At 39.5% G+C, this 14,889-nt stretch overlaps 1 protein-coding gene across 1 annotated transcript in view; it reads left to right on the top strand.

The window, feature by feature from the left end:
• Positions 1 to 14,889, top strand: part of BAZ1B (bromodomain adjacent to zinc finger domain 1B) — a 73,046-nt gene that overhangs the window by 37,145 nt on the left and 21,012 nt on the right. Inside the window, 5 exon segments of the mRNA XM_043559848.1 lie at positions 409 to 2,110; positions 8,888 to 9,026; positions 9,516 to 9,646; positions 11,656 to 11,761; positions 12,957 to 13,055. Of these exon segments, the coding sequence (XP_043415783.1) occupies positions 409 to 2,110; positions 8,888 to 9,026; positions 9,516 to 9,646; positions 11,656 to 11,761; positions 12,957 to 13,055 (2,177 nt within the window).

Here is a 14,889-nt window from a genome sequence, read left to right as displayed (position 1 = left end):
TAGATGTTGCCATTTTCTAAATCAGGTATCCTCAGTCTGGGATCCACAGATGGATTCTGAAATAGAATGCAGAATTATCATATGTTGCTTCTGGGGAAAGGGCTCACAGATGTCATTAAAATATCTAAGAATTGCTAGCACCATATATAAACAGAACACATATAGTTACATAGCAAAAATGTTTAATTTTAAGAGTATAGATTTTTAAGTCTGGCTATCAGTTTTGTATTGATAGGGCCAAAACATCAACTAACATTCATGTCTTTGTTTAGGGACATGGTGTCTTTGAACAGAAATGAATATGTATCTTTACCTGGATAGCTGGGGAAGAGGGCCTTTATGATGCTTAAGTGTTGCTTCTTTAAATTAGTTTTTAAAATTAATTTTGCTCCTGTTCTTAAATTCTAGTACATGACTCTCAACCCTTCTACTAAGAGGAAGAATACTGGATCCCCAGATAGGAAGCCTTCAAAAAAATCCAAGACAGACAACTCTTCTCTGAGTTCACCACTAAATCCCAAGTTATGGTGTCACGTACATTTGAAGAAATCCTTGAATGGCTCACCACTCAAAGTGAAGAACTCAAAGAATTCCAAGTCTCCAGAAGAACATCTGGAAGAAGTGATGAAGATGATGTCACCCAACAAGCTACACGCCAACTTTCACATTCCTAAGAAAGGCCCACCTGCCAAGAAATCAGGGAAGCATAGTGACAAACCTTTGAAAGTGAAGGGTAGAAGCAAAGGCATCCTTAATGGACAGAAATCCACAGGTAATTCCAAATCTCCTAAAAAGGGCTTGAAGACTCCTAAAACCAAAATGAAGCAGATGACTTTGTTGGATATGGCCAAAGGCACTCAGAAGATGACCCGAGCCCCACGGAATTCTGGGGGTACACCCAGGTCTTCTAGTAAACCCCATAAACATCTGCCTCCTGCTGCCCTACACCTTATTGCCTACTACAAAGAAAACAAAGACAGGGAGGACAAGAAGAGTGCCCTGTCCTGTGTTATCTCCAAAACAGCTCGTCTGCTCTCCAGTGAAGATAGAGCTCGTCTCCCAGAAGAGCTGCGAAGTATTGTTCAAAAACGCTTTGAGCTTCTAGAACATAAAAAGCGGTGGGCCTCTATGTCTGAAGAGCAGCGCAAAGAATATTTGAAAAAGAAACGAGAGGAGCTGAAAGAAAAGTTGAAGGAGAAAGCCAAGGAGAGGAGAGAGAAAGAAATGCTTGAGAAACTGGAAAAGCAGAAGAGGTACGAGGACCAAGAGTTAACTGGCAAAAGCCTTCCGGCATTTAGGTTGGTGGATACCCCTGAAGGGCTGCCCAACACACTGTTTGGGGACGTGGCCATGGTGGTGGAGTTCTTGAGCTGTTACTCTGGGCTACTCTTACCAGATGCTCAGTATCCTATTACTGCTGTGTCCCTCATGGAAGCCTTGAGTGCAGAAAAAGGTGGCTTTTTATATCTGAATAGAGTGTTGGTCATCCTCTTACAGACCTTATTGCAAGATGAAATAGCAGAAGACTATGGCGAATTGGGAATGAAGCTGTCAGAAATCCCTCTGACCCTACATTCTGTCTCGGAGCTGGTGCGGCTCTGCTTGCGCAAATCTGATGTTCAGGAAGAGAGCGAGGGCTCAGACACGGACGACAATAAAGATTCAGCACCATTTGAGGATAATGAAGTACAAGATGAGTTCCTAGAGAAGCTGGAGACCTCGGAGTTTTTTGAACTGACGTCAGAAGAGAAGCTCCAGATCTTGACGGCCCTCTGCCACCGCATCCTCATGACGTACTCGGTGCAAGACCACATGGAAACCAGACAGCAGATGTCTGCAGAGTTGTGGAAAGAGCGGCTTGCTGTACTGAAGGAAGAGAATGATAAGAAGAGAGCAGAGAAACAGAAAAGGAAAGAAATGGAAGCCAGAAACAAGGAAAATGGAAAAGAGGAGAATGGGCTGGGCAAAACTGATAGGAAAAAAGAGGTTGTGAAGTTTGAACCCCAGGTAGATGTGGGAGCTGAAGACATGATTAGCGCGGTGAAGAGCAGGCGGCTGCTCGCCATCCAGGCTAAGAAGGAGCGGGAGATCCAGGAGAGAGAAATGAAAGGTAAAGAAAGCCTTGTGTTGGGAGCAGAAGGGAAACCCTTTAGAAGGTAGTAGAAGGAAGGAAATTGCCAGGGTACAGTCTCTCTTTGTCACAGTTGTTTGGTTATTTCTGTATGCAGTAACCCAGACTCCACTTAGGCAGTATTCTGGCAGGCGTGTTCAGCCTGGCATTCTGCAGTGAGGGATGGTTTGAGATTAATGTGACATTGGCATCTTTTCTGGATCTAGTAAAGGACCAAAATCACAAATGGCCATAGTGGAAATAACCTATAATTTGGGAATCGCTGGCCTGGTTTCAAACCTTACCTCTGACTTAGCTGTATTCTTTTGGGCAAGTTACTTATTCATGCCTCAGTTCCCTTAACATGCTTGTTAAGATTGTTACAACAATTGAATGGCAGGGTCTTTGAAGCCCTCAGCACAGTTGCCAACTCAGGTATTAATCTTTCCCTTGTTAAGGTTTAAGAATGTAAAAATTTGGGACTTTGATAACTCTGTCAAACCTGAACATTTTTTTTATGTTCACTATTTTGAGAGAGAGAGAGAGCACCCATGCTTATGAGCAGGGGTGGGGGGGGGGGGCGGGAAACAGAGGAACTGAAGCAGGCTCTGCACCGACAGCAGTGAGCCCATTGTGGGGCTTGAACTCATGAACCATGAAATCATGACCTGAGCCAAAGTCAGATGCTAAGCCGACTGAGCCACCCAGGCACACTTGAACATTTTTGTAAACAGCTTTATTAAATAGCTCACATACCATACAACTTGTCCATTAAGTGAATAACTCATAGTTGTTTTTTTAATGTGTTATTTAAATTTTTTTATTAATGTTTTCTTTTATTTTTGAGAAAGATACAGATTGCCAGCAGGGGAGGGGTAGGGGCAGAGAGAGAGGGGACACAGAATCTGAAGCAGGCACCAGGGTTTGAGCTGTCAGCACAGAGCCGGACATGGGGCTCGAACTCCTGAACCACGAGATCATGACCTGAGCTGAGTCGGATGTTTAACCGACTGAGCCACCCAGGTGTCCTGAGTGTTTTTTTAATAAACTTGAAAGTTTATCTTGAGAGAGAGAGAGTGCGAGTAGGGGAGGGTCAGAGAGAGGAGGAGAGAGAGAATCCCAAACAGTCTCTGCATTGTCAGCACAGAGCCCGACGTGGGGCTGAAACTCACGAACTGAGATCATGACCTGAGCTGAAACCAAGAGTCGGACACTTAACCAACTGAACCACCCTGGCACCCCCTCCCCCTTATATGTGTAACTTTCATCATAATTTTAGAACATACTCATCTCAGAAAGAAACCCTATACTCTTTAGCTATCATCACCCTGTCCATCCAGACTTGCCTTTTCTGACATATATAAATGAAATCCTATAATGAATGCATGGTCTTTCATGTCTGGTTTCTTTCACTCAGCATAATGTTGTCAAGGTTCATCCATGTTGTGGTAGTTATCAGTTTTCATTTCTTTTATGGCTGAATGGTACTCCATTGTTTGGATATACCACATTTTGTTTATCCATTCATTAGTTGATGGATGTTTGATTTGTTTCCACCTTTTGGCTACTATGAAGACTGCTATAAGCATTGGTATATGAGTTCTTGTGTGGACGTTGTCGTTTCTCTTAGGTATATACCAGAATTGAATTGCTGGGTCATATGTTCGCTATCCTCAACTGTTTGGGGGAACTGCTAGACATTTTCCAAAGTGGCTGCACAATTTTACATACAGATGTACCTGTAGTGTACGAGAATTCTAATTTTTCTGCATCAACAACACTTGTTATTAAATGACTCCTTGATTCTAGTGGTTGTGAATTAGTATGTCACTGTGGTTTTGATATGCGTTTCCTTGATGACTAATGATATCAGGCATCTCCATATGTGCCTCTTGGTCATTTGTGTTTCTTTGCAGGAATATTCCAACCTTTTGTCCATTTTCAAATTGGGTTGTCTTTTTATTATTAAATTGTAAGAGATCTTTATATTTTCTAGATATAAATCCCTTATCAGATCTATGATCTGCAGATATTTTCAACCAGCTTTTGTGTTGTCTTTTTACTTTCTTGATAGTATCCTTTGAAGCCCAAATTTTAAGTTTGAAAGTCCCAATTTATCTATTTTTTCTTTGGTTGTTCTTAGTTTTAGTGTCATATCTAAGAATCTGTTGCCAAATCCAAGGTCTTTAACTCTTACATTTAGGTCTTTGGTTCATTCTGAGTTAATTTTTGTATATGGTATGAGGGTAGGGACCCAACCTTATTCTTTTGCATGTGGCTGTAATATCATTTATTCAAATGACTGCTCTTTCCCCACTGAATGATTTTGACACCCTTGTCAAAAATCATTTGACTGTGGAGCACCTTGGTGGTTCAGTTGGCTACAGCATCCAACTCGATTTTGGCTCAGTTCATGATCTCACTATTTGTGAGTTCAAGCTCCGCATTGGCTCTGTGCTGACAGTGTGGAGCCTGCTTGGGATTCTAATTCTCTCTGCCCTCCCTCACTCTTGCTCTCGCTTGTGCTCTCTCAAAATAAATGAATAAACTTAAAAAAAAAAACCACATCATTTGACTATAGACACGTTGTTTTTATTTCCGGACTCTCAGTTCTGTTGTATTGATCTGTCTGTCCTTAGCTCCAGTACCACGGTGTCTAGATTCTTGTTGCTTTGTAATAAGTTCTGTCTAGATTCTTGTTGCTTCGTAATAAGTTCGGAATTGGAGAACTGTGAATTTTCTAACTTGTTCTTTTTCAAGATAGTTTTATATGTTCTGGGTCCCTTATAATTCCACAGTGGTTTTAGAATCAGTTAATTTCTGCAAAGAAAGCAGCCAGGATTCTGATAGAGATTGTGTTGAATCTGTAGATCACTTCCTTTAAAAAAAAATTTTTTTTTACATTTATTTTTGAGAGAGAGACCGAGCACAAGTGGGGGAGGGGCAGAGAGAGAAGGAGACACAGAATCGGAAGCAGGCTCCAGGCTCCGAGCTGTCAGCACAGGGCCCGATGCGGGGCTCGAACTCAAAAACTGCGAGATCATGACCTGAGCCGAAGTCGCTCAACCAACCAAGCCACCCAGGCGCCCTCATCAGTTTCTTTTTTTTTTTTTTTAATTTTTTTTTCAACATTTATTTATTTTTGGGACAGAGAGAGACAGAGCATGAACGGGGGAGGGGCAGAGAGAGAGGGAGACACAGAATCGGAAACAGGCTCCAGGCTCTGAGCCATCAGCCCAGAGCCCGACGCGGGGCTCGAACTCACGGACCGCGAGATCGTGACCTGGCTGAAGTCGGACGCTTAACCGACTGCGCCACCCAGGCGCCCCCCTCATCAGTTTTCTTTTTTTAAAAAGTGTTTTCTTTCTGGGGTGCCTGGGTGGCTCAGTCGGTTGAGTGACCGACTTCGGGTCAGGTCACGATCTCGTGGTTTGTGAGTTCGAGCCCCGCATCGGGCTCTGGGCTGACAGCTCAGAGCCTGGAGCCTGCTTCGCATTCTGTGTCTCCCTCTCTCTCTGCCCCTCCCCCACTCATGCTCTGTCTCTCTCTCAGAAATAAATAAACATTAAAAAAACAAATTTTTAAAAGTTTTATTTTTGAGAGAGAATACAAGCAGGGAAGGAGCGGGGGGGGGGGGGCGGGGGGGTGGCGTGCAGAGGATTGAAGCAGGCTCTGCACTGACAGCAGCGAGCCCAATGCAGGACACAAACTCCTGAACTGTGAGATTGTGACCTGAGCTGAAGCCTGACGCTCAACTGACTGTAGATAGGTCCCTGTAGATAGGTCAGTTTTGAGTATTGCTCTTTTAATGATACTTTGTCTTCTGATCCATGAACATCAGATGTTTTCTTTATTTAGATCATTACTTTCTTTCAACAAATATTTTGTAGTTTTCAAAGTATACATTTTGTACTTTGTTAAATTTATTCCTAGATTTTGACACCCAAGGGTTCCGGTTTGCCATCCCTCATTCTGTATTTGTATCTCCCTTCTTATAACATCATGAGAACCTTAGTGTATCCATCAATATCAGTGTGTACTTATTTGCTCAGTCTTATGATGTACACAAAATAAGTTTCATAGTTGCTGTTACCCACAGTAAACCTGCTATGTTTATTGGGGTTTTTTGATTTTTAAGCTATTTTGATTGCTGTTACAGTATCCAACCTTAGGAAAGTTTCCAGCTTTTGAAATGAAGATGGTAAAAACCATTTATTTGTCAAAGTTGGATACTAAGAATTAGACAGATACGTAGAAATAACTTCAGTAGTTCTTTCATGTATATGTAATACTTCTTTTAAAACAGATTTTAAGGGCTCCTGACTGGCTCAGTCGGTTAAGCATCTGATTGTTGATTTCAGCTCAGGTCATGATCTCACATTTTGTGAGTTTGAGCCCCACATTGGGCTCTGTGCTGGCAGCACAGATTCTGCTTGGGATTCTTCCTTTCTCTCTGCCTTTCCTCTGCTTGTGCTCTGTCAAAATAAGTAAATAAATAAAACCTAAAAAAAAACCAAAAACAGGTTTTAGTTTATACTAAGTAAGGCCGCTGGAATGTTTTTACATATATATACATGTATATATATACACATTGCATTTATATGTGTGTACTTTCCAGTTTTAAAGTTATATATATAGTCATTGTGTATATGTATATAATATATATGGAATAATTGTATATATATAACTATTATATACGTGTATGTATACATATGTGTGTGTGTGTGTGTATGTATATATATATATGTATGTAATCACACTTTAGCTGTGTTTCACCAGAAATGTAATGATTTCTTCTTGAGTTTTCTTTTTAATGGTTTTTTAAGTTAAAAAAAAATGTTTACTTAATTTTTGAGAGAGACAGAGTGTGAGCAGGGGAGGGACAGAGAAAGAGGGAGACACAGAATCTAAACCAGGCTCCAGGCTCTGAGCTGTCAGCACAGAGCCCAACATGGAGCTCGAACTAATGAACCATGAGATCATGACCTGAGCTGAAGTTGGATGCTTAACTGACTGAGCTACCCACGCACCCCCCTCTTTTTTTCAGTTTATTTATTTTGAGAGAGGTAGAGCCTGGGCAATTGAGGGAGGGGCAGAGAGAGAGGGAAGGAGAATCCCAAGCAGGCTCAGCACTGTCAGCATGGAGCCCAATGCTGGGCTAGAACTCACCAACCATGAGATAATGATCTGAGCTAAAATCAAGAGTCATGAGGTGCCTGGGTGGCTCAGTAGGTTAAGTGTCCCTACTTTGGCTGAGGTCATGAGCTCATGGTCCACGATTTCAAGCCCCAAGTCACGCTCTGTGCTGACAGCTCAGAGCCTGGAGCCTGCTTCAGATTCTGTGTCTCCCTGTCTCTGCTCCTCCCTCATTCACGTGCACGCGCGCTCTCTCGCTCGCTCGCTCTCTCTCTCTCTCTCTCTCTCTCTCTCTCAAATAAGCATTAAAAAAAAAAGTCGGATGCTTAAACCGCCACCCAGGCGCCCCTCTTCTTGGATTTTTGAAGTGTTTCTTTCTGTGTGTTATATTTATCTTAACACAGGACAGAGGAAAGGCAGTTGATATTTATTTATTTATTTATTTATTTATTTATTTATTTATTTATTTATTTATTTATTTATGGCACTCTTAATTGATGTAGAGAAATAAGGGACAGAAACTGTTAATATTTTGCCAAGGCCAGTACTTGAATTAGAATTCAGGTCTTTCAGTGTCTCCTTCAGTTCTATAGCCTCTGAAACTAAATTTGGTCTTCTTTTTATGACTTGCCCTGAGCTTTTTGTTTATTTGTGGCCGTAGGAGAAAGAACTTGTATTGTGATGAAGCCATTACTGTTTTCATCATTACCTTTGTACTTATATTTACTGTAATCCTTGTTGCAAACATAGTTCCATTCAGGAGAGCAAACTTTGTTAAAGGTAACAATGTTGCAAAAAACCAAAAATGTTGGTTTTAAATAACTGAGATTTGTCTTGTTTAAAGTAACATCTGTAGATTGATGTGTTTTCCAGATTCTTATCATACTGTAGAGGCTGTCATTATTAGAAGATCAGTGTTACAAATTCTGGCCTTGTAAATAGCAGCACTGTATACTTACTGTTTCAAAATTTGTGACAGTTATAGAAAAACTGAAAAGACAAGATTACTGAGCTGCTTTTGTTGTTGAGAGAAATTTCTGGGTGGATGAATGATCGGGAATAAATTGAGTAAAACTTCTTTTTTTCATCTGTAACAGTAGTAACTTGCTGAATAACCAACCCCTGAATGGTATTCAGTATGCAGTGATGATTATTATCCACAAGTGCTTGCCTGCCCGCCCTTGATTTCTCAGTTCTTTTTGCTTGTCACCAAGGCTAATAAGCTGAATAATAATCAGCTTCCTCAGTATCAAAATATGTTTTCAAAATAACTATTCTGGTTTTATTCATTCTCATAATTTTGAGGATCAATTAATTCCCTTTAGGGACTGTTTTAATGTTCCATTTTTAATTATTAATAGAATTAATCTAATTTGATTGTTAAAATTAGTAAGAAGTTACATTTTGAAGAGAAAAGATTTTGCATTGAGTCGATGGTTGCGGTATCATCAGAATTCAAAGGACATAGGGCAACCAGCCTTATAGCACATCATTTCTTATAACAGATCAGAATCAGGAGAAGGAAACTAATAAGGTTTGACAGAAAATCGACTTTATACTTTCTACTCTGTATTCTACTTAATTTGTAAGAATGGAATTTATTAGGGAAAAAAATCTAGTTGATTCTTTTATCTGTAACAGTGAAACTAGAACGTGAAGCTGAAGAAGAACGAATACGAAAGCACAAAGCAGCTGCTGAGAAGGCTTTCCAGGAAGGAATTGCCAAGGCAAAGCTGGTCATGCGCAGGACTCCTATTGGTACAGATCGAAACCATAACAGGTAAGTTACTAAACTTAATTTTTATTATCTTCTAGAGCTGTTATATTGTTCCTAGTTATGAAACTGCCTAAAGTACCAAGAATAGACAGGCTTCCCTATTTATGGATTTCAGAAACAATTGCTCTTCACACATTTATTGAATATTTTCTGTGCCACATGCTAGTTACAAAGTTAAGACATGACCCTGTTCTTGAAGATACTACAAATATGAAACTTAAATTATTGTGATTTGCGAAATGTAATTCAAATAGAGTTTATTAAAAATAGCGATACATTTTGCATGTGTACATTGTGTGGAACCTAAACAGAAATATTAGAAGTTATAAAAATTACAGCTTTGAATCTCAAATTTCAAAAATGTTGGTATTCTGTGCCTTACTTTATCATTTGTATCTATCTGAATTTTCAGTGATATTGTGTGATCATCTCTACTAACAGTCATGCTCATAATCTGTCATTGTCTTACTAATATATGGTTGTGATTTATAGATACTGGCTCTTCTCAGATGAAGTTCCAGGATTGTTCATTGAAAAAGGCTGGGTACATGACAGCATCGACTACCGATTCAATCACCGCAAAGACCGTGCAGACTCTCCTGATGAGGATTACTGTCCCCGAAGTATGTATATATCTACCAGTTCTTTTACCCTGCTTGAGTAGGGTCATTAATAAGGACTGTCTTTTCTCTGTCACTTTTTGCATTTGAAAGAATTCTTTATTGTCTTCTTAGGTAGATGTATTTGAGTGGGATGGGAGAATGTGAAATGCACGGGAGAAGGAAGGAAACTAACATTTGATTACCAATTTTGTTCCAGGTATAGTGTGAAAAGAGCTTGAATATTAGGATATTTGGGTATTAGATTTTATACAAGTAGTCTTCAAACTTTGTTCCTTAAAAGTCTCTTTGTAGGTACCTTAATGGCTGGAATTGAGGTGAAGGGGCTAAGAAGGCAGTTACACATCTTCCAAAACTTACTTATTCAGTATTTATAGAGCATCTTGTGTGTGCCAACCAATTTTTCATGTTTTGCTACAAGATAGCAAACACGACAGATAAGGTCCTGAATGTCATTTAACTAAAATTCTAGTGAGGAAAACAGCAAATAACTAAAAAAATAAGTGACGGAGAAAGGGTCATAAAGGGATACTGATGTTCTTTTTCTTGATCTGGGTTCTAGTTACACGGGTTTATTCAGTTTGTAAAATAAATACAGAGGGGCACTTTTTTTCTTGAGGTATATATTGAATATATATTATATATAACAACATTTACATATATAATATGTATAATATTTCAAGAAATTAAAAGAAAAAATTTTTAATGAAAAAAACCAAATGGTGAGGTTAAGTCAGGATTTCTCAACCTTACTGACATTTTGGGTGAGATAATTCTTTGTAGTTGGGGGTCATTCCTGTGTATTGTAGGATATTTAGCAGCATCCCTGGCCTCAGTGGACTAGATGCAATAGTGACAGCCAAATATGTCCCTAGACATTGCCACATGGCTCCTGGGAGGCAGCGTGGCTCCCAATTGAGAACCCCTGGGTTAAATGATCTGCAAGCTTCCTTCTAGCTCTACTTTCTACGACCTAATGCAAATTACTTCTCAAATATTAGATCATTATATTTCTTGGAGAGATTTTTGTAAAATGCAGTTTTCCTTCATTTTAGAGAAACTCTTAACCCAAACTTAAAATTCAAAATTGTTAAAGAAATTAATATATAGCTCAAAGTTTCACAGGTATTTTCATATTGCGCATTGTATTAAGTGTTAGATTGTAGTACTTAGTAGAAAGATCTAGTTTTAGTAAACTTTGTAAATACCCACATGAGGGCAGTTGTATTTGAGAGCAGTAAATGTGAAGTCCGGATCTTCAGATCTGGGGGAGAGTTTCCAGCAGGAGGAGAGGCTGATTTTATGATGTTCAAAAGCTTAATGGCTGTCTTTAGAAATCAGGTTTCCATAGTTCTAGGTCTCAAAAGAGGATGGACATCAGTCCCTTCACTTCCAGCGCATCCTGGCGTACGTTGTTGCTTCATGCTCCCTCATTCAGGCATGGCACGGTCACTTCAGAGTCACTTGACTCAAGACTACAGGGTCATGTGTTCTATTGCAGGGAAGGTGCCCTCAGGGTAAAGAGGGCAGAATGGGAGCAAGGGACAGGAGCCATGAGAGTATTAGTACAGGCTTCACATTGGCTTAAGATCTGTCTGTATTCATGTCCTAATGGTAGATAGGAGCTGGTTTACAAAAAAGTTAATCATGTTTGACATTTGAAGCCTCCAGGGGTAAGTTTATGGTTTTATATGTTTCAGTTGTCTCTACTTCACAACAGATGTACAAGAAGTAAATTGTTTGATAGTTATTCAGTGCTCCCATTCCATTCTGAGTTGCCACACTCTGAACCTTGGACTGTGCAGCTGTTCAGCTGCATAGAGAGCAATTATCTCAGATGATGTGCTGTACATAAGATGTTTAAGAGAAACTAGCACCTGCTGTACATTGGCTATATTCAATATGCAGCATCTGTGTTATTAGTTGTTGGCTTTGGCACTGTGTCCCACTGAGGTTTGAAAGTAGGAATTGGGGATTTATTATATTCAACCAAATGTTTTAATTTTTTTTAGGTAAGAAAGCAAACCTAGGCAAAAACGTAAGCATGAACGTACAACCTGGCCCATCAGCAGAAGTTGCTGTGGAGACCACCATACCCAAACAAGGACAGAATCTATGGTAATGTGAGCATTTATCTGGTTGCTCTATTTTTTTCTTTTTTCACGTTAAAATATTTTAGGGACACCTAGGTGGCTCAGTCGGTTGAGCTTCTGACTTGATTTTGGCTCAGATCATGATCTCACAGTTCGATTGGTGAGATCAGGCCCTGCGTCAGGCTCCGCACTGACAGCGTGGAGCCTGCTTGGGATTCTCTCTCCCTCCTTCTCTGCTCCTTCCCTGATCACACGCCTGTGTGCACATGTTCACACTCTCTCCCAAGATAATAAATTAAGAAAAAGAAGGAAAATATTTAATATAGTGATACCAGTGATTATTAAGATCATTTTGTATGACTTTGATTTCTTGAATATGTAAACTCATTGCTTTAAAAGCACACTTTTTTTTTTTTTGATAATATATTTTTTCTAAGCTTTGGAATTTTATTTCCCCCTTATAAAGTAACTGTGTATGTTCTATAATAGATCTTATGTTACGTTGGCAGTGCTTTTAATTCTGGGAATAGATTTAGGATTTTCATCTTTATTAATTTTTTTTTTTTAATTTTTTTTTTTTTCAACGTTTATTTATTTTTGGGACAGAGAGATACAGAGCATGAACGGGCGAGGGGCAGAGAGAGAGGCAGACGCAGAATCGGAAGCAGGCTCCAGGCTCTGAGCCATCAGCCCAGAGCCCGATGCAGGGCTCGAACTCCCGGACCGCGAGATCGTGACCTGGCTGAAGTCGGACGCTTAACCGACTGCGCCACCCAGGCGCCCCTCATCTTTATTAATTAAAGAATAAAATATTGTATACATAGTAATAATCTTTTGTGTCAGTTCTCTTTCAGGCAGGGAGCTAGGTTTTGAGAGGGTCCCTTTCACTTTGTGATTGCATTAACTGTTCCACCTCTGATCCACCTTTTGGTTTAATGACCTTGTATCTTTTAGTTTTGTATATAAGTTTACTCTTTTGAAGGTGTGTGACAACTGTGCTTATTAACTTTATAAAATTTGTCTATTTTAGTAGGAAACATTGGCTTCAATATTCTAGGGTAAACTTAACATTACACTTCATGGAAATAGTAAATTATTCTACTTGTAAGCAAGTTTGGAATTCTCTCCCAACTCCCACCAACAACCCTAGATCTCTGTAGATCTCTTTCTTAGTATTTGATTGTTTTTCAGAGTCACTAGGTCTGTTTTGCTCCTTGCAGGTTTTTATGTGATAGTCAGAAGGAACTGGATGAGTTGCTAAACTGCCTTCACCCTCAGGGAATAAGAGAAAGTCAACTTAAAGAGAGACTGGAGAAGAGGTAAGGACTTTCATCTTGTTCCTCACAGCTTCTCTTCAGCATTTAAATATCTTAGGGGATCTTTGTTTATTCATAAAAGCTGTTAAAATACTTTTTTTTTTTTAATTTTTTTTTTAATGTTTACTTATTTTTGAGACAGAGAGAGACAGAGCATGAACAGGGGAGGGGCAGAGAGAGAGGGAGACACAGAATCTGAAGCAGGCTCCGGGCTCTGAGCTGTCAGCACAGAGCCCGATGCGGGGCCTGAACTCACGGACCGTGAGATCATGACCTGAGCCGAAGTCGGACGCTTAACCGACCGAGCCACCCAGGCGCCCCAAAATACATTTTTTAAAAGTGTCTGTAACCCTTTAATGTCATTGTTGCTTGGTATTTTCTTGACTCCTGCTTATTTGGAAAAGTCTGCTTTTAAGCTTTAACGTATGTACAGGGTGGCAGGGTTATTTGTTGATTAGTGTGTGCCGTGCAGCGAGCTGAGGTCCTCATTGTGGTTAGGCATCTTTGCAAGGTCAGTGCCACATCAGTTGGCATTCGGAAGTATTCTGTCAATATTGAAAATAGCCAAAAAATGCAAACAACCTAAATGTCCTTCAGCTGACGGATGAACAAAATGTAGCATCGCCGTAAATTGAGCGACAAAAGAAAGTACTGGTATATGCTACAACGTGGCTGAAACGGTGGAGTCAAAGAAGCCAGGTAAACAGACATATGTTTTAGGATTCCGTTTGTGTAAGACTTTCAGAATAGACAACTCCATAGAGACAGAAAATATACAGGTGCTTTCCAGTGGGTGGGGGACGGGGAGAATTGGGAGTGACTGCTCACAGATGTGGGATTTCTTCATGAGGTGATGGAGGTCTTGGAATTAGGTAGTTTTGATGGTTCCACAACATAAAAGCCACTGAAGTGTATGCTTTACAATGGCGAGTTTAATGTTAATGTGAATTCTGTCTTAAAAAGCCCCTCAAAACAAAAACTGTCTACATCTGAGATTTGCTAGTGTCCGTCCTGCTCTAGCCGTTGTTCCTGTCAAAGACAGGGCAAAGTTTTGGCTTAAGGCTGCCTTTAGTATCAAGTGCACGCTTTCATGGTTTAATTTAGGTTTGGTTGAAGAGAGAAGGAAAATACCATTCAGTACGTTGCAAGTTCTCCAGACTTTTGTGAGTGATGGTGGGTACAGTATACTAGTTTTAGTCTCCTACTTAATGTGGAGATTAATTAAAATTGCATTCTGAATCATGGTGTTTTAATATAGATATGATCAGGCAAATTAAGAAAGACAAGGAAAAATGTCAATACATAGAATCACAAAGGAATATAGTTCTGTGACTTTCCTTCTGTTTGGGTAAAGTATTTTTGATAGTTGGAATTAAAAACAAAACTTAAACTTTTTTCTTTTGTTGAGCATTAAAAAAATCTCACATCTTGTTTTGCTGATTTTGAACTTTTTAAAGGCTATCAAGCATATGTGGTCTTTGAGATGTAATGTTTTTTAGTTAGCATTCTTATACTAAAAAATCATTGTGTTTAAGTGAAGTATAGTTGATATACAGTATACTAGTTTCAGGTTCCATCTGTGATTTTTATAACTGAACTCCCATCATTTTCCTTTCTATATATGATTCTGTGAATTTGTGTAATCTTTGTGAATCTAATTTGTCTGTTCTCTTGTTGGTGGTTATTTGAATTTCCTTTGGGTGGCCAAGGGGATAAGGATAGGATAATGTATCACAAACCATTTGAGGTTCAAATTTATAAAACAAAAATGTATATGCTCTTTTCAAGAAAATAAGTGATGGAGGATATAGAGTGTGCACTCAATTATCTCAATAAA

This window comes from Prionailurus bengalensis, chromosome E3 (assembly GCF_016509475.1).
Source record: "Prionailurus bengalensis isolate Pbe53 chromosome E3, Fcat_Pben_1.1_paternal_pri, whole genome shotgun sequence".
Classification (NCBI taxonomy): Eukaryota; Metazoa; Chordata; class Mammalia; order Carnivora; family Felidae; genus Prionailurus; species Prionailurus bengalensis.
Note: the sequence above shows the minus strand (reverse complement) of the source record. Positions and strands in the feature narration are given on the sequence as shown.